Genomic DNA, 24,102 nt, shown 5'->3' with positions numbered 1-24,102 from the left:
CTCCCCTCGGCAGGACAACTTTATTACTGTACAGTGTAACGCCCCTAAACCCTCCCCTCAGCAGGACAACTTTATTACTGTACAGTGTAACACCCCTAAACCCTCCCCTCAGCAGGACAACTTTATTACTGTACAGTGTAACGCCCCTAAACCCTCCCCTCAGCAGGACAACTTTATTACTGTACAGTGTAACCCCTAAACCCTCCCCTCAGCAGGACAACTTTATTACTGTACAGTGTAACGCCCCTAAACCCTCCCCTCAGCAGGACAACTTTATTACTGTACAGTGTAACGCCCCTAAACCCTCCCCTCAGCAGGACAACTTTATTACTGTACAGTGTAACGCCCCTAAACCCTCCCCTCAGCAGGACAACTTTATTACTGTACAGTGTAACCCCTAAACCCTCCCCTCAGCAGGACAACTTTATTACTGTACAGTGTAACGCCCCTAAACCCTCCCCTCAGCAGGACAACTTTATTACTGTACAGTGTAACGCCCCTAAACCCTCCCCTCAGCAGGACAACTTTATTACTGTACAGTGTAACCCCTAAACCCTCCCCTCAGCAGGACAACTTTATTACTGTACAGTGTAACACCCCTAAACCCTCCCCTCAGCAGGACAACTTTATTACTAGCTACAACGGTCTACTATGACTAGCTATATACAGTACATATTTTGACATCTTTTTCCTCGACACGCGTACAAAGATAAAAAGTTAGCTGGTCCCATGTCTGTTTTCTCCATCTTTCCAAGTGACCATAGGACAGGGTTCCCCGCTGGCGGCCCGCGGGGGGTTTATTTGCCCCTCAAGTTTTATTAGCAAAAATAAAGTTGTCTAGTTTTTATTTCAGAATTTTCATTGTTAATAAAAGACTGTAAAAACATCAAAGAAATCAGCTGCAAGTGATTTTAATTTTGGAAATCTCTTTACAAGTATTCCCACGCATAATAAAGAGACATGAGAACGTTAACAAACGTAAGCAAGGTTTGAAATGATTGAGTTTTAGTCAAATATTATATCTGTTTGGGCTTCTTGCAGTCGATTTGCAGTCTACAAATTATTTGTAATGATGTTCAAGAAAATAATCAGCCCGCAGCTTAATCTAGTTGAAGATCTCTGCCACATGCACTATCTAAACAGCACCAACAGGTCTGGAATCAGGCGCTCAGTAGCCATCCGTATCATTTCCTGGTGGAGACTGCCACATGCCCTATCTAAACAGCACCAACAGGTCTGGAATCAGGCGCTCAGTAGCCATCCGTATCATTTCCTGGTGGAGACTGCCACATGCCCTATCTAAACAGCACCAACAGGTCTGGAATCAGGCGCTCAGTAGCCATCCGTATCATTTCCTGGTGGAGATGTTTATTGTGATATCGTTGCTATGAGGGAAACAACAGTATCCTTATGGTTAGAGGATGTCATTGTTTGTATGCTTCTCTTTTTGTTATTAGAGGAGTAATAACTACTACAGCTGATCCTGTCATGCTCAACATAGCGGAAACACACACACACACACACACACGTGCACGAACGCACGCACGTGCACGAACGCACGCAGGAACGGGCGTGCAAACACACACACACACACACACACACACACACGCACATGCATACACAAACTTTACTTCTCAAACAGAAAAGTTGGCTCAATGCAGTTTGACTAAATGGAAATAGTCCATTAACTTAGATATGCAAGCAATTTACAGTAACATCTATAAAACTATTGTTTCAACTACCAGATAAGTACCCATTACAATTTCAAGTGGTTTGTTTAATATCTCAAACACAATCAATCATCATAAATCAGATCTGCAGTCATGGTCAGTGCTGCCCTCTACTGGTCATTTACTGGTATTACAAGTGAAGCAGTCTAAGAAAACCAGTCAGCATAGCAGTTTGTTGATGCATAGCTCCCCCTGGTGTTGATAACTAGTACTGAATTGTCTCTCCTTCCCTGTACTTCTACTCCATAGCAACATTAGTGGATTAGGTAGCAGCATGGTCTCTCTTCTACTATGTTAACACACTACTGAAACAGCTGCTTTGTGGAAGCTAGGTGGCCTGCTGTACACACACACACACACACACACACACACACACACACACACACACACACACACACACACACACACACACACACTCTCTGTGTGGGTGAACTAGACCCGATGAGGTATAGTGCTGGTCTGGTCTGGTAGAGTCTACTGGTCTGGTCTGGTAGAGTCTACTGGTCTGGTCTGGTAGAGTCTACTGGTCTGGTCTGGTAGTCTACTGGTCTGGTCTGGTAGAGTCTACTGGTCTGGTCTGGTAGAGTCTACTGGTCTGGTCTGGTAGAGTCTACTGGTCTGGTCTGGTAGAGTCTACTGGTCTGGTCTGGTAGAGTCTACTGGTCTGGTCTGGTAGAGTCTACTGGTCTGGTCTGGTAGAGTCTACTGGTCTACTGGTCTACTGCAGCTGGGATCAGGTTACAGCCATCTGATCTACCCTGAGCCACAGAGCAAACAAACATGATGTACACACACACACACACACACATACACACACACACACACATTTTATTTATTTAAATAGGCAAGTCCGTTAAGAACAAATTCTTATTTACAGTGACGGCCTACCCTGGCCAAACCCTAACCTGGATGACGCGGTGCCAATTGTGCACCGCCCTATGGGACTCCCAATCACGGCCTGTTGTGATACAGCCTGGAATCCAACCAGGGTCTGTAGTGACGCCTCTAGCACTGAGATGCAGTGCCTTAGACCGCTGTGCAACTCGGGAGCCCACGATGTACACACTCTAATACACACACACACAGCACGTACACCACGATGTACACACTCTAATACACACACACAGCACGTACACCACGATGTACACACTCTAATACACACAGAGCCTTCAGAAAGGATTCATACCCCTTGACTTATTACACATGTTGTTGTGTTTCAGCCTGAATTTAAAAAACATTCACCCATCTAATATCACATTTGTATTTATTTATTTCACCTTTATTTAACCAGGTAGGCCAGTTGAGAACAAGTTTTCATTTACAACTGCGATCTGGCCAAGATAAAGCAAAGCAGTGCGACACAAACAACAACACAGAGTTACACATGGAATAAACAAACATACAATCAATAATACAGCAGAAAAATCTATATACAGCAGGTGCAAATGAGGTAGGATAAGAGAGGTAAGGCAATAAATAGGCCATGGTGGCGAAGTAATTACAATATAGCAATTAAACACTGGAATGGTAGATGTGCAGAAGATGAATGTGCAAGTAGAGATACTGGGGTGCAAAGGAGCAAGTTAAATACAGTATGGGGATGAGGTAGGTAGATAGATGGGCTGTTTACAGATGGGCTATGTACAGGTGCAGTGATCTGTGAGCTGCTCTGACAGTTGGTGCTTAAAGCTAGTGAGGGAGATATGAGTCTCCAGCTTCAGAGATTTTTGCAGTTCGTTACAGTCATTGGCAGCAGAGAACTGGAAGGAAAGGCGGCCAAAGGATGAATTGGCTTTGGGGGTGACCAGTGAAATATACCTGCTGGAGCGCATGCTACGAGTGGGTGCTGCTATGGTGACCAGTGAGCTGAGATAAGGCGGGGCTTTACCCAGCAGAGACTTGTAGATGACCTGGAGCCAGTGGGTTTGGCGACGAGTATGAAGCGAGGGTCAGCCAACGAGAGCGTACAGGTCGCAGTGGTGGGTAGTATATGGGGCTTTGGTGACAAAACGGATGGCACTGTGATAGACTGCATCCAATTTGTTGAGTAGAGTGTTGGAGGCTATTTTGTAAATTACATCGTCGAAGTCGAGGATCGGTAGGATGGTCAGTTTTACAAGGGTATGTTTGGCAGCATGAGTGAAGGATGCTTTGTTGCGAAATAAGAAGCCGATTCTATATTTAATTTTGGATTGGAGATGCTTAATGTGAGTCTGGAAGGAGAGTTTACAGTCTAACCAGACACCTAGGTATTTGTAGTTGTCCACATATTCTAAGTCAGAACCGTCCAGAGTAGTGATGCTGGACGGGCAGGCAGGTGCGGACAGCGATCGGTTGAAGAGCATGCATTTAGTTTTACTTGCATTTAAGAGCAGTTGGAGGCCACGGAAGGAGAGTTGTATGGCATTGAAGCTCATCTGGAGGTTAGTTAACACAGTGTCCAAAGAAGGGCCAGAAGTATACAGAATGGTGTCGTCTGCGTAGAGGTGGATCAGAGAATCACCAGCAGCAAGAGCGACATCATTGATGTATACAGAGGATAGAGTCGGCCCGAGAATTGAACCCTGTGGCACCCCAATAAAGACTGTCAGAGGTCCGGACAACAGGCCCTCCGATTTTACACACTGAACTCTATCGGAGAAGTAGTTGGTGAACCAGGCGAGGCAATCATTTGAGAAACCAAGGCTGCTGAGTCTGCTGATAAGAATGTGGTGATTGACAGAGTCGAAAGCCTTGGCCAGGTCAATGAATACGGCGGCACAGTAATGTCTCTTTTCAATGGCGGTTATGATATCAAGGACCTTGAGCGTGGCTGAGGTGCACCCATGACCAGCTCGGGAACCAGATTGCATAGCGGAGAAGGTACGGTGGGATTCGAAATGGTCAGTAATCTGTTTGTTAACTTGGCTTTCGACGACCTTAGAAAGACAGGGTAGGATGGATATAGGTCTGAAGCAGTTTGGGTCTAGAGTGTCTCCCCCTTTGTAGAGGGGGATGTCCGCGGCAGCTTTCCAATCTATGGGAATCTCAGACGATACGAAAGAGAGGTTGAACAGGCTAGTAATAGGGGTTGGAACAATTTCGGCAGATAATTTTAGAAAGAAAGGGTCCAGATTGTAGGGGTCCATATTTTGCATCTCATTCAGGACATTAGCTATCTGGATTTGGGTGAAGGAGAAATGGGGAGGCTTGGGCGAGTTGCTGTGGAGGGTGGAGGGCTGTTGATCGGGGTAGGGGTAGCCAGGTGGAAAGCATGGCCAGCCGTAGAAAGATGCTTCTTGAAATTCTCAATTATCGTGCATTTATCGGTGGTGACAGTGTTTCCTAGCCTCAGAGCAGTGGGCAGCTGGGAGGAGGTGGTCTTATTCTCCATGAACTTTACAGTGTCCCAGAACATTTTTGAGTTTGTGCTACAGGATGCAAATTTCTGCTTGAAAAAGCAAGCCTTAACTTTCCTAACTACCTGTGTATATTTGTTCCTAACTTCCCTGAAAAGTTGCAAATCATGGGGGCTATTCGTTTCTAATACAGAACGCCACAGGATGTTTTTGTGCTGGTCAAGAGCAGTCAGGTCTGGAGAGAACCAAGAGCTATATCTGTTCCTGGTTCTAAATTTCTTGAAAGGGGCATGCTTATTTAAGATGGTGAGGAAGGCACTTTTAAAGAATAACCAGGCATCCTCTACTGACGGGATGAGGTCAATATCCTTCCAGGATACCCGGGCCAGGTCGATTAGAAAGGCCTGCTCGCTGAAGTGTTTTAGGGAGCGTTTGACAGTGATGATGGGTGGTCGTTTGACCGCTGACCCATTACGGATGCAGGCAATGAGGCAGTGATCGCTGAGATCTTGGTTGAAAACAGCAGAGGTGTATTTAGAGGACAGGTTGGTTAGGATGATATCTATGAGGGTGCACGTGTTTACGGATTTGGGGTTGTACCTGGTGGGTTCATTGATAATTTGTGTGAGATTGAGGATATCAAACTTAGATTGTAGGATGGCTGGAGTGTTAAGCATGTCCCAGTTTAGGTTACCTAGCAGCACGAGCTCTGAAAATAGATGGGGGGCAATCAATTCACATATGGTGTCCAGGCCACAGCTGGGGACAGAGAGTGGTCTATAGCAAGCGGCAACGGTGAGAGACTTGTTTCTGGAAAGGTGGATTTTTAAAAGTAGAAGCTCAAACTGTTTGGGTACAGACCTGGATAGTAAGACAGAACTCTGCAGGCTATCTCTGCAGTAGATTGCAATACCGCCCCCTTTGGCAGTTCTATCTTTTCGGGAAATGTTATAGTTGGGATGGGGATTTCAGGGTTTTTGGTGGTCTTCCTAAGCCAGGATTCAGACATGGCTAGGAAATCCGGGTTGGCAGAGTGTGCTAAAGCAGTGAGTAAAACAAACTTAGGGAGTAGGCTTCTAATGTTAACATGCATGAAACCAAGGCTTTTATGGTTACAGAAGTCAACAAATGAGAGCACCTGGGGAGTGGGAGTGGAGCTAGGCACTGCAGGACCTGGATTAACCTCTACATCACCAGAGGAACAGAGGAGGAGTAGAATAAGGATACGGTTAAAGGATATACGAACTGGCCGGCTAGCACGTTCGGAACAGAGAGTAAAAGGAGCAGGTTTCTGGGCACAATAGCATAGATTCAAGGCATAGTGTACATAGTGTAAGGTAGGATGTGAGTACATTGGAGGTAAACCTAGGCATTGAGTAATGATGAGAGAGATATAGTCTCTAGAGACGTTTAAACCAGGTGATGTCATCGCATATGTAGGAGGTGGAACAACATGGTTGGTTAAGGCATATTGAGCAGGGCTAGAGGCTCTACAGTGAAATAAGACAGTAATCACTAACCAGGACAGTAATGGACAAGGCATATTGATATTAGGGAGAGGCATGCGTAGCCGGGTGATCAATAGGGGTCCAGTGAGTGGTTGGGCTGACTGGAGACACGGCGATTCAGACAGTTAGCAGGCCGGGGCTAGCAAGCTAACAGTTAGTAGACCGGGGCTAAACAAGCTAGCAGAAGGGCCTTAGAGGGACGTCTCGACGGAGGAAAGTCTGTTTTTGCCTCCGCGTGCAGCGACGTCGATAGACCAGCCGTGATGGATTAGTAGGGTTCCGAGTAGCAGAGGGGTCCAGGTCCAATTGGCAAAATAGGTATAGTGGCAAAAGAAATTGGCCGATGGATCGATACAGTCCAATATAATGACAAAGTGAAAAGGTTTTTAGAAATGTTTGCAAATGTATTGAAAATTAAATACAGAAATATCTATTTTACATAAGTATTCAGACCCCTGAATCAATACTTTGTAGAAGCACCTTTGGCAGCGATTACAGATGTGAGACTGTCTGGGTAAGCCTCTAAGAGCTTTCCACACCTGGATTGTGTTACAGTTCAGTCCCCTCCCCTCACCACTGTTTCCTACATGTTATTCTGGATACTGTGCTGCCATCTATTGGTGCATTAGGAGAATTGACGAGGGTTCAGATGACAGATTGTATTTGCTTCCATCTTCTGTATAAAGGTGAGAAACAACTAGTGGGTAGAGGATTTGACTTACCCATCCCTCGCTCCCTCCCTTCCTCAGGGTGGTGACTCTAGTCTCAACCTGAAACACTATGCCACTAAGAAGACCAGAGCAGAGAGAATGTTAGACGTGGCCTTACTTATGGCTAATACTCCTGGCTAATACTCCTGGTTAATACTCATGGTTAATACTCATGGTTAATACTCCTGGCTAATACTCATGGTTAATACTCCTGGCTAATACTCATGGCTAATACTCATGGCTAATACTCCTGGTTAATACTCATGGTTAATACTCATGGTTAATACCCATGGCTAATACTCCTGGCTAATACTCATGGCTAATACTCCTGGTTAATACTCCTGGTTAATACTCCTGGTTAATACTCCTGGCTAATACTCATGGCTAATACTCATGGCTAATACTCATGGCTAATACTCATGGTTAATACTCATGGTTAATACTCATGGTTAATACTCCTGGCCAATACTCATGGGTAATACTCATGGTTAATACCCATGGCTAATACTCATGGGTAATACTCATGGTTAATACTCCTGGTTAATACTCATGGTTAATACTCCTGGTTAATACTCATGGCCTTACTCCTGGCTAATACTCATGGCCTTACTCCTGGCTAATACTCATGGCCTTACTCCTGGCTAATACTCATGGCCTTACTCCTGGCTAATACTCATGGCCTTACTCCTGGCTAATACTCATGGCCTTACTCCTGGCTAATACTCCTGGTTAATACTCATGGTTAATACTCATGGTTAATACTCCTGGTTAATACTCATGGTTAATACTCATGGTTAATACTCATGGTTAATACTCATGGTTAATACTCCTGGTTAATACTCATGGTTAATACTCTCTTTCTGTCCCAGGGTGGTAACACCAGTCTGAATCTGAACCACTATGCCACTAAGAAGACGGTAGCAGAGAGCATGTTAGACGTGGCCCTGCTGATGGCCAACGCTGCCCAGCTGAAGGCCGTCCTGGAGCAGGGGCCAGACTTCAGGTATTCCGATCACATTTTATTTTATTTGATCATTTAAAACACAAGTGGATATTTGTGTGTCAAATAATTGTAACAATAAAGTTTCCTGACTTACTGTATTTCCATTGTAGTCGTCTGGTTTTGGCCACCAGGCAGGATACGTCTAAGAGATTATACGTCATTACAGGTACTACGTCACCGTCCTGGTCCTCATCGGGTCTTCACTGCTCTTCCAGGTGCTGGCTGGGGTACTGTTTGTCGCCATGGGTGAGTCTGGAATTGTAAAGTCAAGTGTCATTATAGTAAAAAAGCCGGACTGTAAGACGTCCATGCGATGGGCAACAGAAGCACACAGTCCATTTCACAACTTCAACCAATGTGTGTTGTAAACTGTTTATTACTAACCTTTAAACAATCATCTTAGTCCCTAAAGTACTTATGAACCGTTTGTAGCATCAGTGGCGTGTATTTATGTATACCAAAAGAAGACAGGCTTCCCCAAATATTTGACCAACAGGCTTCCCCAAATATTTGACCTGTGTTTTCATACTTTTCCGTCAATTCTGAAGTGTCTGAATCCCGCCAGTGAAATCCTCCTAGCGAGGGAAACAGCGCCCCTCTGTCTCAGTGTGTGTAGCCATGTCTCTGATGCTGTCTGGAACTAAATAATATAACACCTTGCCACTGTAGCGTTTGATTGGTTGATGCCGTCAACCGTTTGGCCTCCCTTTATAAAAAAAAAAAAAATGAAATAATGAGCCAATCAGCATTGAGATGAGCTCAACAATGTGTTGTCCTGGCGCAGCAAAACTCCCCCCACGGTAGGACAGTTTGGATTTGGCTTCACACCAATCAAATCACATCCTATGTAAAATGTCATTGTCAGAAAAATATGTCTGTTTCTGGTCTGTTTGTGTTGATGTCCTGCACTGGCTAGCTTGCTAAATCATCCCTTTCCTAAGCCATGGATGGAGATGGGGATTGGACTTGTGGTTTTGGCTTAATTCTCTGTACAGGCCAATGATTATGACTGCGATTCTGATCAAACCATAAATGCATATATCCAGACCCCAGGAAGAGTAGCTGCTGCCACTGACTGGAGACGATTGAAGTTCAATATGTAGCCTGGAAGTAGTCTAGTAGAATCACGTTATGTCACATCTGTCGGAAGGATTGGACCAAAGAGCAGCGTGTTGAGTGCTCATCTTCTTTTTATTAAAGTAAGGTGAACACTTAAACAAAAAATAACAAAACGACACACGACAGTTCCGTAAGGTAACACAGACTATACGGAAAACAACCACCCACAAACCCAAAGGAAAAAACAGGCTGCCTAAGTATGGCTTCCAATCAGAGACAACGAAAGACACCTGCCTCTGATTGGAAACCATACTCGGCCACACATAGAAAATGAACATAGAAAATGAAAACTAGAACAAATCCCCATGAAACAAACCAACCCCAAAACACACCAAAACAGCACCCCCTGCCACGCCCTGACCATACTACAATGACAAGTGACCCCTTTTACTGGTCAGGACGTGACATGTTAACTAGCTAGCTAACTTAGCTGGTTCATTGTTGCCCATGCGAGGAAGTTAGGCTGGCAAGAATTTTAGCTAGGTAGCCTGTGAAAACATAAACTGAAAGTGTACAGAGCCATAGACCGTTTAGCCAACATGAAAGAGAGGAGGAAGGCATAGGTATTCAACTAGTCCACAAGTAGGGTCAAAAAATAAATAATTACTTGCACACATATGCAAGGGCACACGCACACACACACACACACACGCATACACGCGCACACACACAAATCAGTAACCATGGACAGCCACATGATATTTAGCTACATTGATTGGACTAAATCGTTTTTGGTATCTTTAAGTTTGTTTTCAGTGTATTAAACTAAGCATATACTGTTATTGTTGATTTGATGATGTTTAGATGTTTAGATGTTTAAGCTGAAATGGTGCTGGAATAGCGGAGGCAGGGCACCAGTCGTCTGTGGCTGACTTGAGGTCACTCTGTAGTTCTAAATCAGTCTCTAGTTCTAAATCAGTCTGTAGTTCTAAATCAGTCTGTAGTTCTAAATCAGCCTGTAGTTCTAAATCAGTCTGTAGTTCTAAATCAGTCTCTAGTTCTAAATCAGCCTGTAGTTCTAAATCAGTCTGTAGTTCTAAATCAGTCTGTAGTTCTAAATCAGTCTCTAGTTTTAAATCAGTCTGTAGTTCTAAATCAGTCTGTAGTTCTAAATCAGCCTGTAGTTCTAAATCAGTCTGTAGTTCTAAATCAGTCTGTAGTTCTAAATCAGTCTGTAGTTCTAAATCAGTCTGTAGTTCTAAATCAGCCTGTAGTTCTAAATCAGCCTGTAGTTCTAAATCAGTCTGTAGTTGTAAATCAGTCTGTAGTTCTAAATCAGCCTGTAGTTCTAAATCAGTCTGTAGTTCTAAATCAGTCTGTAGTTCTAAATCAGCCTGTAGTTCTAAATCAGTCTGTAGTTCTAAATCAGTCTGTAGTTCTAAATCAGTTGTCTGTGGCTGACTTGAGGTAGTAGTTCTGTAGTTCTAAATCAGTCTGTAGTTCTAAATCAGTCTGTAGTTCTAAATCAGCCTGTAGTTCTAAATCAGCCTGTAGTTCTAAATCAGTCTGTAGTTCTAAGTCAGTCTGTAGTTCTAAATCAGCCTGTAGTTCTAAATCAGCCTGTAGTTCTAAATCAGTCGGTAGTTCTAAATCAGCCTGTAGTTCTAAATCAGTCTGTAGTTCTAAATCAGTCTGTAGTTCTAAATCAGCCTGTAGTTCTAAATCAGTCTGTAGTTCTAAATCAGCCTGTAGTTCTAAATCAGTCTGTAGTTCTAAATCAGTCTGTAGTTCTAAATCAGTTGTCTGTGGCTGACTTGAGGTAGTAGTTCTGTAGTTCTAAATCAGTCTGTAGTTCTAAATCAGCCTGTAGTTCTAAATCAGCCTGTAGTTCTAAATCAGTCTGTAGTTCTAAATCAGTCTGTAGTTCTAAATCAGTCTGTAGTTCTAAATCAGTCGGTAGTTCTAAATCAGTCTGTAGTTCTAAATCAGCCTGTAGTTCTAAATCAGTCTCTAGTTCTAAATCAGCCTGTAGTTCTAAATCAGTCTCTAGTTCTAAATCAGTCTGTAGTTCTAAATCAGTCTGTAGTTCTAAATCAGTCTGTAGTTCTAAATCAGTCTGTAGTTCTAAATCAGCCTGTAGTTCTAAATCAGTCTCTAGTTCTAAATCAGCCTGTAGTTCTAAATCAGCCTGTAGTTCTAAATCAGTCTGTAGTTCTAAATCAGCCTGTAGTTCTAAATCAGCCTGTAGTTCTAAATCAGTTGTCTGTGGCTGACTTGAGGTAGTAGTTCTGTAGTTCTAAATCAGTCTGTAGTTCTAAATCAGTTGTCTGTGGCTGACTTAAGGTAGTAGTTCTGTAGTTCTAAATCAGCCTGTAGTTCTAAATCAGTTGTCTGTGGCTGACTTGAGGTAGTAGTTCTGTAGTTCTAAATCAGTCGGTAGTTCTAAATCAGTCGGTAGTTCTAAATCAGTCTGTAGTTCTAAATCAGTTGTTGTTTAGTAAACTGTAAAACATGAACTTACTTGACCACGCTGCAGGTCATATGACTGTTTGTTATATGTAATATTTGCTTTGTGAATTTCACCTGACAGATGTTTCTCTCCGGTTTTGTGATGAAACAAACGTATGTGTAGTTTAATTTATTCCGCCACTGTTTTTTGATGTTGTATATTATTGTATATCACGGTGGCGTATGAACGAATGGGTTATAGAGCAAAAAACACAATATCACAACATAGGTTATAATATGTCTTGTTTACTGGCTTGGCTTCCTGACTGATATTACCCACGCACCATTACTGTTTAGCATCAAGTCTCACCTCAGTTACAACACTGTTTGTCTCTGTGTGTTCCAGCACGTAAGGACCTGAACAACATAGCTAACCAGAGGAAGCTGGACATCATGAACAACGTGGCCACCGGCCTCGTCTTCATCACCACCATCATCAACATCTTCATCACCGCATTTGGAGTGCAGAAAACTGGCCTGTACCCTAAAACCTAGACTGAAGAGTGGCCTGTACCCCAAAACCTATACAGTAGACTGGACTGTACCCTAAAACCTAGACAGTAGACTGGACTGTACCCTAAAACCTAGACAGTAGACTGGACTGTACCCTAAAACCTAGACAGTAGACTGGACTGTACCCCAAAACCTAGACTGAAGAGTGGCCTGTACCCCAAAACCTATACAGTAGACTGGACTGTACCCTAAAACCTATACAGTAGACTGGACTGTACCCTAAAACCTAGACAGTAGACTGGACTGTACCCTAAAACCTAGACAGTAGACTGGACTGTACCCTAAAACCTAGACAGTAGACTGGACTGTACCCTAAAACCTAGACAGTAGACTGGACTGTACCCTAAAACCTATACAGTAGACTGGACTGTACCCTAAAACCTAGACAGTAGACTGGACTGTACCCTAAAACCTAGACAGTAGACTGGACTGTACCCTAAAACCTATACAGTAGACTGGACTGTACCCCAAAACCTATACAGTAGACTGGACTGTACCCCAAAATCTAGACTGAAGACTGACCTGTACCCCAAAACCTAAAGTGATATACTTCAGCGATATATCTTTCAAAACACGGCAATACGGGTTTACTATTGTTTTCTATTGTAACTTTTATTTTATCAGAAGAGATTTGTAAAAGAAAGATATTAATAATTTAAATGTCAAAAAGTAGAATTGTCTTATTCTAATGTGTATGGCTCAGAAATCAAATTAAAGACAAGTGTTTGGGCTACAGATTAGTCTCTCTAGACAAACGGGTTGCCTCCCACAATTTAACAATGTTCAAGCTTGTCCTTGGTCTGGGATTTCCAAGAATGGCTACCGACCAAAGGGTCTTCAGATTATATAAGGGGAAACAGAGACTACTAGTGGTTTCTATTTTACTAATAAAGAACGATACTCACTGTGTCTAAAGTGTGTCTCTAATGCAATAAAGTCCACACAACAACTGTGTCTTGGTCAAATGTTCTGTTATGTGAGTGCTTAGACACGTGATGCTGAATAAAGGTGCTTATAAATGATAAGTAATACGGTTGGGGAGTAAATGATGACATCAGTTACATTTAATCTGATTACAACAAAAACTGTAACGGTAATCACTTATGTTACCAGCAAAAACATTGTAATCAGATTACAGATACTTTTGGAAAAACAAGATGATTACTTCATTGGATTACTTTTAAAAAAAAATGATGTTTTGCAAAATAAATACATTATAACAACTTTCTGTTCTCAATGACATTCAGTTAAGCATTGAAAAAGGAAGCTAGTTTAAAGGTCCAATGCAGCTGTTTTTATCTCAATATCAAATAATTTCTAACTAACAATTAAGTGCCTTATTGTGATTTCAATTAAAATGGTCCAAAATAAACAAAAACTTGCTTCTTAGCAAAGAACAATTTCTATTGGTCTGAGTTAGGAGGGCAAAACTGAAAACTAGCTGTTATTGGCAGAGAGGTTTGGAACGCTCTTTCTTATTGGTCGATTAACTAACTTACCACCTGGTGATTTCACCAGGCAGGCCAAAACTCCATCCCACCAAAACAGGCTGACATTTCAGATGGTCTTTTCAAACAGCTCTTACACTACAAGGACCATAATCATCATTTTCACAATTTCAAAGTACTGTATTATTCCAACCTCATATTGTGGAAATATACACTAAGTGTATAAAACATTAGGAACACCTGCTCTTTCCATGACATAGACTGACCAGGTGAAAGCTATGATCCCTTATTGATGTAACTTGTTAAATCCACTTCAATCAGTGTAGATGAAGGAGAGGAGACAGGTTAAAGAAGGGAGTTTTAAGCCTTGAGACAATTGAGACATGGATTGTGTATGTGCCATTCAGAGGGTAATAGTGCCTTTGAATGGGGTATGGTAGTAAATGCCAGGCACACCGGTGTGTGTGTGTCAAGAACTGCAATGCTGCTGGGTTTTTCATGATCAACAGTTTCCTGTGTGTATCAAGAGTTGTCCACCACACAGAGGACATCCAGCCAACCTGACACAACTGTGGGAAGCATTGGAGTCAACATGGACCAGCATCCCTGTGGAACACTTTCCACACACCTGGAACACTTTCAGCAAAACGGGGTGCAACTCAATATTAGGAAGGTATTCCTAATGTTTTGTACACTTGGTGTATATAAACACAGGACAATCACATTTTTAACTGTATGGGCCTTTAAGTTTATTGCACCTGAGCAAGTCTGACCACAAGTCAGAGACCACTGTGATGACACACCAACTGATGACCACCAATCAGAGACCACTGGGATGACACACCAACTGATGACCACCAATCAGAGACCACTGGGATGACACACCAACTGATGACCACCAATCAGAGACCACTGGGATGACACACCAACTGATGACCACCAATCAGAGACCACTGTGATGACACACCAACTGATGACCACCAATCAGAGACCACTGTGATGACACACCAACTGATGACCACCAATCAGAGACCACTGTGATGACACACCAACTGATGACCACCAATCAGAGACCACTGTGATGACACACCAACTGATGACCACCAATCAGAGACCACTGTGATGACACACCAACTGATGACCACCAATCAGAGACCACTGTGATGACAAATGCGATTGATGGATCCTTTTAGTATTCTTCTAATCAAAATCTAACTGAAAGTAATCCGATTACGTTACTGAGTTTGGGTAATTAGGACAGGTAATTAGTAACTGTAACAGATTACATTTATAAAGTAACCTAACCAACCCTGCACTAATAAGTCATTACATTTCATGATCAAGGCTTTGGTCTATGGCCACTCGGGTGACCAAACCAGACACATTCCTTGGGCCACGTCTGGGTGGGTGACAGCGGTGTGTGTGTGTGTGTGTGTGTGTGTGTGTGTGTGTGTGTGTGTGTGTGTGTGTGTGTGTGTGTGTGTGTGTGTGTGTGTGTGTGTGAGAGAGAGTGTGTAAGGGGTACACACACTACACCACCTTGGCGCCAGGGGACTGGACTGGGACGCTATGGGAGGTCATCAACACTGACAGCTGGAATTATCAGAACTGTCATTGACAGTTGATTACAATGAACACATTGCTGTACAGGCCTACACACACCACATGTGCATACTTAGAAATACACAAAAGTAAATTGTAGGCAACAAAATACATAATACTGTGTATAGCTCTCAAAGTACATGAGACACAATGTCATGGGCACACTACAAACAGCTAGCTTTACATTAAAATGCTTGTTGTAGTTTCCAAACAGTGTTAGAGCTTCAAAGGAGGGTTTGACAATACACTGTTATCATGATCTGTGATTAGGCTAGGAAGTTTTTACCAAAGTGCGCCCTCTCCTGTTTGAAATACCTGGCAAGGAATCAAAGAGCTGCAGGAGTAAGGGTCTGGAATAGAGCGCGTTCTATTGTGACAGTCTCTCTGCTACAGAGGAAAGCCCGTTCATTTCTCTAGTGACCTCAAGCACAGCGCCCTCCCGCCTGTGACTGATGTTGAAAGACTCGTGCACGTCCGGCGGTGGAGTGGAGGGAGGCCATTCTCGTGAACGCGCATCCCGATCCTTACGTCACTGAAGCGCCCTGGCTCGGGGATCTACTGGTAGTGCTGGCAAGGGAGGAGAAAAATTAACTGCTCCGAAAAGAGGCAATTTCTATCGGTTGTAACGGTTCCTCTACGGATAACGGTTCTATCTGTTCTCACTGGACTAACCGGATTTATGAGAAGAAGGTAGGTGACATTTTAAAAGTGTTTTTCTAGATTGAAGCCCACTTCTGACTGGGCTGAGAAGTGGACAGTCTAATTTCCGTGAGTGTGTGTGTATCTCAGGAAAGAGCAGTCATGTACATGTGTTGAGTGTGTGTGGTGTGTTATATGGTCGTTTTGACAGCATGTCTGTTGTAATTAACTAGAATTATACGCAGCTTTACTTAGTTGTTGTCTCGAGTTGTTGGGCTCTTCTGTAGCGCGACATAGAAGGAGGGAAAATATATTTAGCGGTTGAGGAAAAGAGGTGTCTCGTTTCACTGGGGTTTAATGTAGGTATGCAATGTATTCTACCATTCAATGTATTCATGTGTTCCCTCAGAGGAATAGACAGTCTTATAGCCGACTAAAGCGGTTATGAATCAGTGCATTGCGTTTTTGTCGGTGTAGTGAGAGAGTTGTTCTAGACTACCGTTGAGTGTTCATTTGACTGTCTTGCTCTAAAGGTTTAGTCTTTAACTTGTCAGTCTTAGGAAAGAGCTGTCATATCGCTGGGTGGCCAACACAGCAAGTCCACACCCGCTCCATAGACTAGCCTACAACCTATTCCAGCAAGTTGCACATTGTTACATTGTTGCTACGCTGTGTGGATAAACCATTTATCGCTAGGCCTATTCGGCAACATTGTAGCCATACGTTATTGTTGTAAACACTAAAGCTATAGAAAGATTTACGACAGATAGACTGATTATTTTATGTACGACATGTTTTCCTAGGGGAATGACTTGTTTCTAGTGAATTACCTCCAGAGTGTAAGGTTGCCTCCCATTGAAATGGCATTTCCCCAGCTCCTCCCAGAACCCTGGCGCGGCTCCCTTCCAGAATAGCCAACCTGGCCTAAACATTAGACCTTCTGAAGTGTTTGGAAACGCCCTGTGTAATAGACTGTAGCCTATTCCAGAGCAGCCGTGATTGACTTGGTAAATGTGGGAGGAGGCGGTAGGCTGTTCCCGGTCTCCTCCAGACAGAATGGGCAACAGGTTGCTTCATGGCTGCACTGTATGTAGTCCTCACCTCAAACAGCCTAATAACTACTGTATGTAGTCCTCACCTCAAACAGCCTAATAACTACTGTATGTAGTCCTCACCTCAAACAGCCTAATAACTACTGTATGTAGTCCTCACCTCAAACAGCCTAATAACTACTGTATGTAGTCCTCACCTCAAACAGCCTAATAACTACTGTATGTAGTCCTCACCTCAAACAGCCTAATAACTACTGTATGTAGTCCTCACCTCAAACAGCCTAATAACTACTGTATGTAGTCCTCACCTCAAACAGCCTAATAACTACTGTATGTAGTCCTCACCTCAAACAGCCTAATAACTACTGTATGTAGTCCCATGATCACCTCAAACAGCCTAATAACTACTGTATGTAGTCCTCACCTCAAACAGCCTAATAACTACTGTATGTAGTCCCATGATCACCTCAAACAGCCTAATAACTACTGTATGTAGTCCTCACCTCAAACAGCCTAATAACTACTGTATGTAGTCCTCACCTCAAACAGCCTAATAACTACTGTATGTAGTCCTCACCTCAAACAGCCTAATAACTACTGTATGTAGTCCCAGGATCACCTCAAACAGCCTAATAACTACTCAGTAATAACGCTGCTCCCTAACTAGATTAGTTTGACAGAATAATAACATTGTGTTTTTTATCACTTACTATTCTTTGAACGGTAGTATTTTTCGGTAGCTACAGTGGGCCTAGTTTGTAACGGCAGTAGGAACCGTCTGTATTTTTCATGAAATCGCTAATTACCGGAGAAGTTACCTTAAGATCATGAACTTTTTGTTCTTTAGTTTAGTTTATTGGCTCGTGCTGCAGCTACTCTTCCTGGGGTCTGTTCAATATTGTACATGTCATACATCACACAATGCTGTGTGTCCTGGCCTTTGGACTGATAATTGATTAGTCAGTTGACTGATAATTGATTATGTCTGTCTGTCTGCCTGTCGGTCTGCCTGTCGGTCTGCCTGTCGGTCTGCCTGTCTGTCTGCCTGTCGTGTCTGCCTGTCGGTCTGCCTGTCGGTCTGTCTGTCTGCCTGTCGGTCTGCCTGTGTGTATGAGAGATAATTAAGGAGTGAATGAATGTTATTTACATTTACATTTACGTCATTTAGCAGACGCTCTTATCCAGAGCGACGTACTAACTCCACTGTGAGGAGGCCTACAGTCTGTCTCAGTGTCAGAGCCCACCTGCTATAGAGGAGATAAGGCCCTAATAACATGGCACCCTACCCCAGTCCATATTCAAGGCCTTATGTCAGGCTGCTCCACTGTAAGGCCTTATGTCAGGCTGCTCCACTGTAAGGCCTTATGTCAGGCTGCTCCACTGTAAGGCCTTATGCCAGGCTGCTCCACTGTAAGGCCTTATGTCAGGCTGCTCCACTGTAAGGCCTTATGCCAGGCTGCTCCACTGTAAGGCCTTATGTCAGGCTGCTCCACTGTAAGGCCTTATGCCAGGCTGCTCCACTGTAAGGCCTTATGTCAGGCTGCTCCACGTAAGGCCTTATGCCAGGCTGCTCCACTGTAAGGCCTTATGTCAGGCTGCTCCACTGTAAGGCCTTATGTCAGGCTGCTCCACTGTAAGGCCTTATGCCAGGCTGCTCCACTGTAAGGCCTTATGTCAGGCTGCTCCACGTAAGGCCTTATGCCAGGCTGCTCCACTGTAAGGTCTTATGTCAGGCTGCTCCACTGTAAGGCCTTATGTCAGGCTGCTCCACTGTAAAGCCTTATGCCAGGCTGCTCCACTGTAAGGCCTTATGCCAGGCTGCTCCACTGTAAGGCCTTATGTCAGGCTGCTCCACTGTAAGGCCTTATGCCAGGCTGCTCCACTGTAAGGCCTTATGCCAGGCTGCTCCACTGTAAGGCCTTATGCCAGGCTGCTCCACTGTAAGGCCTTATGTCAGGCTGCTCCACTGTAAGGCCTTATGCCAGGCTGCTCCACTGTAAGGCCTTATGCCAGGCTGCTCCACTGTAAGGTCTTATGTCAGGCTGCTCCACTGTAAGGTCTTATGCCAGGCTGCTCCACTGTAAGGCCCTATGTCAGGCTGCTCCACTGTAAGGCCTTATGCCAGGCTGCTCCACTGTAAGGCCTTATGCCAGGCTGCTCCACTGTAAGGCCTTATGCCAGGCTGCTCCACTGTAAGGCCTTATGCCAGGCTGCTCCACTGTAAGGTCTTATGCCAGGCTGCTCCACTGTAAGGCCTTATGCCAGGCTGCTCCACTGTAAGGCCTTATGCCAGGCTGCTCCACTGTAAGGCCTTATGCCAGGCTGCTCCACTGTAAGGCCTTATGCCAGGCTGCTCCACTGTAAGGCCTTATGCCAGGCTGCTCCACTGTAAGGTCTTATGCCAGGCTGCTCCACTGTAAGGCCCTATGTCAGGCTGCTCCACTGTAAGGCCTTATGCCAGGCTGCTCCACTGTAAGGCCTTATGCCAGGCTGCTCCACAGCCCTCCTCCCACCAGATACAGCCCCCTGTGGGGACATTGGACCCTGGTCACAGGGATATGACTCTGATAACAGTGATCATGTGAATACCTCTCTGTTTCATCTGGTTGGTTGTGGGAGACAGCTGACCTGCTGGAGGATGGGTCTTTGATGGGTCTTTTTCCTGCTGGTAGAGTTTATTTCGCTCCCGAGTGGCACAGCGGTCTAAGGCCCTGCATCTCAGTGCTAGAGGCGTCACTACAGACCCTGGTTTGATCCTGGGCTGTATCACAACCGGCTGTGATCGAGAGTCCCATAGGGCGGCGCACAATTGGCCCAGCGTCGTCCAGGTTAGGGGAGGGTTTGGCCGGGGTAGGCCGTCATTGTAAATAAGAATTTGTTCTTAACTTACTTGCCTAGTTAAATAAATGTTAAATAAAATAAATTATTTGAATGAAAGAGGATGACATTGACACTGGCATAATATTGACATACTGTACATTTTTTGTTTAATGGAAATTTAGTGAACTAGTCACAACAACATCCTCTAGTTGTTGATTTATAGTTTTCACCTCCCCTCTGACCCCTATCCCAGTACCTGGTGGACACCTGGTTTCACCTCCCCTCTGACCCCTATCCCAGTACCTGGTGGACACCTGGTTTCACCTCCCCTCTGACCCCTATCCCAGTACTTGGTGGACACCTGGTTTCACCTCCCCTCTGACCCCTATCCCAGTACCTGGTGGACACCTGGTTTCACCTCCCCTCTGACCCCTATCCCAGTACCTGGTGGACACCTGGTTTCACCTCCCCTCTGACCCCTATCCCAGTACCTGGTGGACACCTGGTTTCACCTCCCCTCTGACCCCTATCCCAGTACCTGGTGGACACCTGGTTTCACCTCCCCTCTGACCCCTATCCCAGTACCTGGTGGACACCTGGTTTCACCTCCCCTCTGACCCCTATCCCAGTACCTGGTGGACACCTGGTTTCACCTCCCCTCTGACCCCTATCCCAGTACCTGGTGGACACCTGGTGTCACCTCCCCTCTGACCCCTATCCCAGTACCTGGTGGACACCTGGTTTCACCTCCCCTCTGACCCCTATCCCAGTACCTGGTGGACACCTGGTTTCACCTCCCCTCTGACCCCTATCCCAGTACCTGGTGGACACCTGGTTTCACCTCCCCTCTGACCCCTATCCCAGTACCTGGTGGACACCTGGTTTCACCTCCCCTCTGACCCCTATCCCAGTACCTGGTGGACACCTGGTTTCACCTCCCCTCTGACCCCTATCCCAGTACCTGGTGGACACCTGGTTTCACCTCCCCTCTGACCCCTATCCCAGTACCTGGTGGACGCCTGGTTTCACCTCCCCTCTGACCCCTATCCCAGTACCTGGTGGACACCTGGTTTCACCTCCCCTCTGACCCCTATCCCAGTACCTGGTGGACGCCTGGTTTCACCTCCCCCTCTGACCCCTATCCCAGTACCTGGTGGACACATGGTTTCACCTCCCCTCTGACCCCTATCCCAGTACCTGGTGGACACCTGGTTTCACCTCCCCTCTGACCCCTATCCCAGTACCTGGTGGACACCTGGTTTCACCTCCCCCTCTGACCCCTATCCCAGTACCTGGTGGACACCTGGTTTCACCTCCCCTCTGACCCCTATCCCAGTACCTGGTGGACACCTGGTTTCACCTCCCCTCTGACCCCTATCCCAGTACCTGGTGGACACCTGGTTTCACCTCCCCTCTGACCCCTATCCCAGTACCTGGTGGACACCTGGTTTCACCTCCCCTCTGACCCCTATCCCAGTACCTGGTGGACACCTGGTTTCACCTCCCCTCTGACCCCTATCCCAGTACCTGGTGGACACCTGGTTTCACCTCCCCTCTGACCCCTATCCCAGTACCTGGTGGACACCTGGTTTCACCTCCCCTCTGACCCCTATCCCAGTACCTGGTGGACACCTGGTTTCACCTCCCCTCTGACCCCTATCCCAGTACCTGGTGGACACCTGGTTTCACCTCCCCTCTGACCCCTATCCCAGTACCTGGTGGACACCTGGTTTCACCTCCCCTCTGACCCCTATCCCAGTACCTGGTGGACACCTGGTTTCACCTCCCCTCTGACCCCTATCCCAGTACCTGGTGGACACCTGGTTTCACCTCCCCTCTGACCCCTATCCCAGTACCTGGTGGACACCTGGTTTCACCTCCCCTCTGACCCCTATCCCAGTACCTGGTGGACACCTGGTTTCACCTCCCCTCTGACCCCTATCCCAGTACCTGGTGGACACCTGGTTTCACCTCCCCTCTGACCCCTATCCCAGTACCTGGTGGACGCCTGGTTTCACCTCCCCTCTGACCCCTATCCCAGTACCTGGTGGACACCTGGTTGGAGCCTGACTTTATAACTGTACATCACGGAGAAGATCAAAGCCTAACTCCCTCTCTCTAACCCAGGAGGAGAGGGAAAGTGACAGAGAGAGAGAGGCCCCATGTACTCCCTCTCTCTAACCCAGGAGGAGAGGGAAAGTGACAGAGAGAGAGAGGCCCCATGTACTCCCTCTCTCTAACCCAGGAGGAGAGGGAAAGTGACAGAGAGAGAGGCCCCATGTACTCCCTCTCTCTAACCCAGGAGGAGAGTGAAAGTGACAGAGAGAGAGAGGCCCCATGTACTCCCTCTCTCTAACCCAGGAGGAGAGGGAAAGTGACAGAGAGAGAGAGGCCCCATGTACTCCCTCTCTCTAACCCAGGAGGAGAGGGAAAGTGACAGAGAGAGAGAGGCCCCATGTACTCCCTCTCTCTAACCCAGGAGGAGAGGGAAAGTGACAGAGAGAGAGGCCCCATGTACTCCCTCTCTCTAACCCAGGAGGAGAGTGAAAGTGACAGAGAGAGAGAGGCCCCATGTACTCCCTCTCTCTAACCCAGGAGGAGAGGGAAAGTGACAGAGAGAGAGAGGCCCCATGTACTCCCTCTCTCTAAACCAGGAGGAGGGAAAGTGACAGCGAGAGAGAGGCCCCATGTACTCCCTCTCTCTAACCCAGGAGGAGAGGGAAAGTGACAGAGAGAGAGGCCCCATGGCCCCATGACTGCCTGAGTTGTTTGTTGAGTCCAATATGTGCAAGTCAAGACCTATCATCTCTCACTTCTGTAACTTCAAGTTAACTCAAAGTTGTGTGTGTGTGTGTGTGTGTGTGTGTGTGTGTGTGTGTGTGTGTGTGTGTGTGTGTGTGTGTGTGTGTGTGTGTGTGTGTGTGTGTGTGTGTGTGTGTGTGTGTGTGCGTTATCATGTATCAACTTGCTAGTGGCTTTCTGAGATAAAGAGTCTAATGGATAAGGATAATGCTGAATGAGCGTGAGAGAAATTATATTAATGTAGTGTATAGGAAGGATAATGCTGTATTGCATAGGAAGGACAATGCTGTATTGTACAAGGATACTGCTGTATGACAACAATATGAAGGATAATGCTGCACGACAGCGAGATGAATGATCATGCTCCATTGCAGAGAAAGGATAATGCTGTATTGCAGACGAAGGATAATGCTGTATTGTAGGCCTTATACACAGTAATAACACTATCTTTCCCCTAGAACCCAAAAAGTTGGGGCTAGCACTTCAGAATATATTTAATTTAACAAAATGGAGATTTTGAGATTAATTTTTGTGGAGTTAGCTCAATCTGGGCAAAGGTATTAGATTCCTGCCGGGCTGAAGAAAGCCAAGCTCTTACTTTCATACATTTCCCAACCAATATTCATTTCTTCTCTTTTGCAACAATGAGTTTGGCAAGTTTCCTTATGGGTTGGCTGCTGTTTCTACCAGGTGGGTGTGTGTACAGGCCCCCAACATTCCACATAGAGCCTGTTTACCCACATAATATCATGTGGTGATTACCTTTGTCTTATTTCACACATGTGCAAATTATACACACGTGTGAGTTGGAGAGTTTTATGTTTTGCATTTCCCAACCCCCCCCTGAGAATGGGGTTACAGCCACCCGTTATCAATGGCTTCCCTGGAGCAATTAGGGTTAAGTGCCTTGCTCAAGGACACGTCAACTGATTTTTCACCTTGTCTGTGCAGGGATTCGAACTAGCGACCTTTGGGTTACTGGCGCAACACTCTAACCACTAGGCTACCTGCCCCTTGCATATAGTTTGCTGATTGTGCTATTACACATTGATGTCAGGGTTATGACAGAATAAACTATCCCTTTCACACCCCTTTCTCACACCTAACAAAGGGATATTACCCGGGCTATTATATGATGCTAAGGATAGCATGTACCTGTTATGATGCTAAGGATAGCATGTACAGTACTATAGCTGTACCTGTTATGATGCTAAGGATAGCATGTACAGTACTATAGCTGTACCTGTTATGATGCTAAGGATAGCATGTACAGTACTATAGCTGTTCCTGTTATGATGCTACGGATAGCATGTACAGTACTATAGCTGTACCTGTTATGATGCTAAGGATAGCATGTACCTGTTATGATG

General features: G+C 45.3%; 2 protein-coding genes across 2 annotated transcripts in view; both read left to right on the top strand.

The window, feature by feature from the left end:
* Positions 1-13,321, top strand: part of LOC106596155 (ninjurin-2) — an 89,700-nt gene extending 76,379 nt beyond the window's left edge. Inside the window, exons 2-4 of the mRNA XM_045722465.1 lie at positions 8,156-8,289; positions 8,456-8,535; positions 12,203-13,321. Coding sequence (XP_045578421.1) covers positions 8,156-8,289; positions 8,456-8,535; positions 12,203-12,351 — 363 coding nt within the window. The 3' untranslated portion in view covers positions 12,352-13,321. The remainder of the gene's footprint in view (positions 1-8,155; positions 8,290-8,455; positions 8,536-12,202) is intronic.
* A 2,597-nt stretch (positions 13,322-15,918) lies between these two features.
* LOC106576657 (ELKS/Rab6-interacting/CAST family member 1) overlaps positions 15,919-24,102 on the top strand; it is a 634,388-nt gene continuing 626,204 nt past the window's right edge. The window contains 1 exon segment of the mRNA XM_045722464.1: positions 15,919-16,109. The gene's annotated coding sequence lies outside the window, so the exon portion shown is untranslated.

The sequence above is a fragment of the Salmo salar genome, chromosome ssa07 (genome assembly GCF_905237065.1).
Source record: "Salmo salar chromosome ssa07, Ssal_v3.1, whole genome shotgun sequence".
In the NCBI taxonomy this organism is placed as follows: Eukaryota; Metazoa; Chordata; class Actinopteri; order Salmoniformes; family Salmonidae; genus Salmo; species Salmo salar.
Note: the sequence above shows the minus strand (reverse complement) of the source record. Positions and strands in the feature narration are given on the sequence as shown.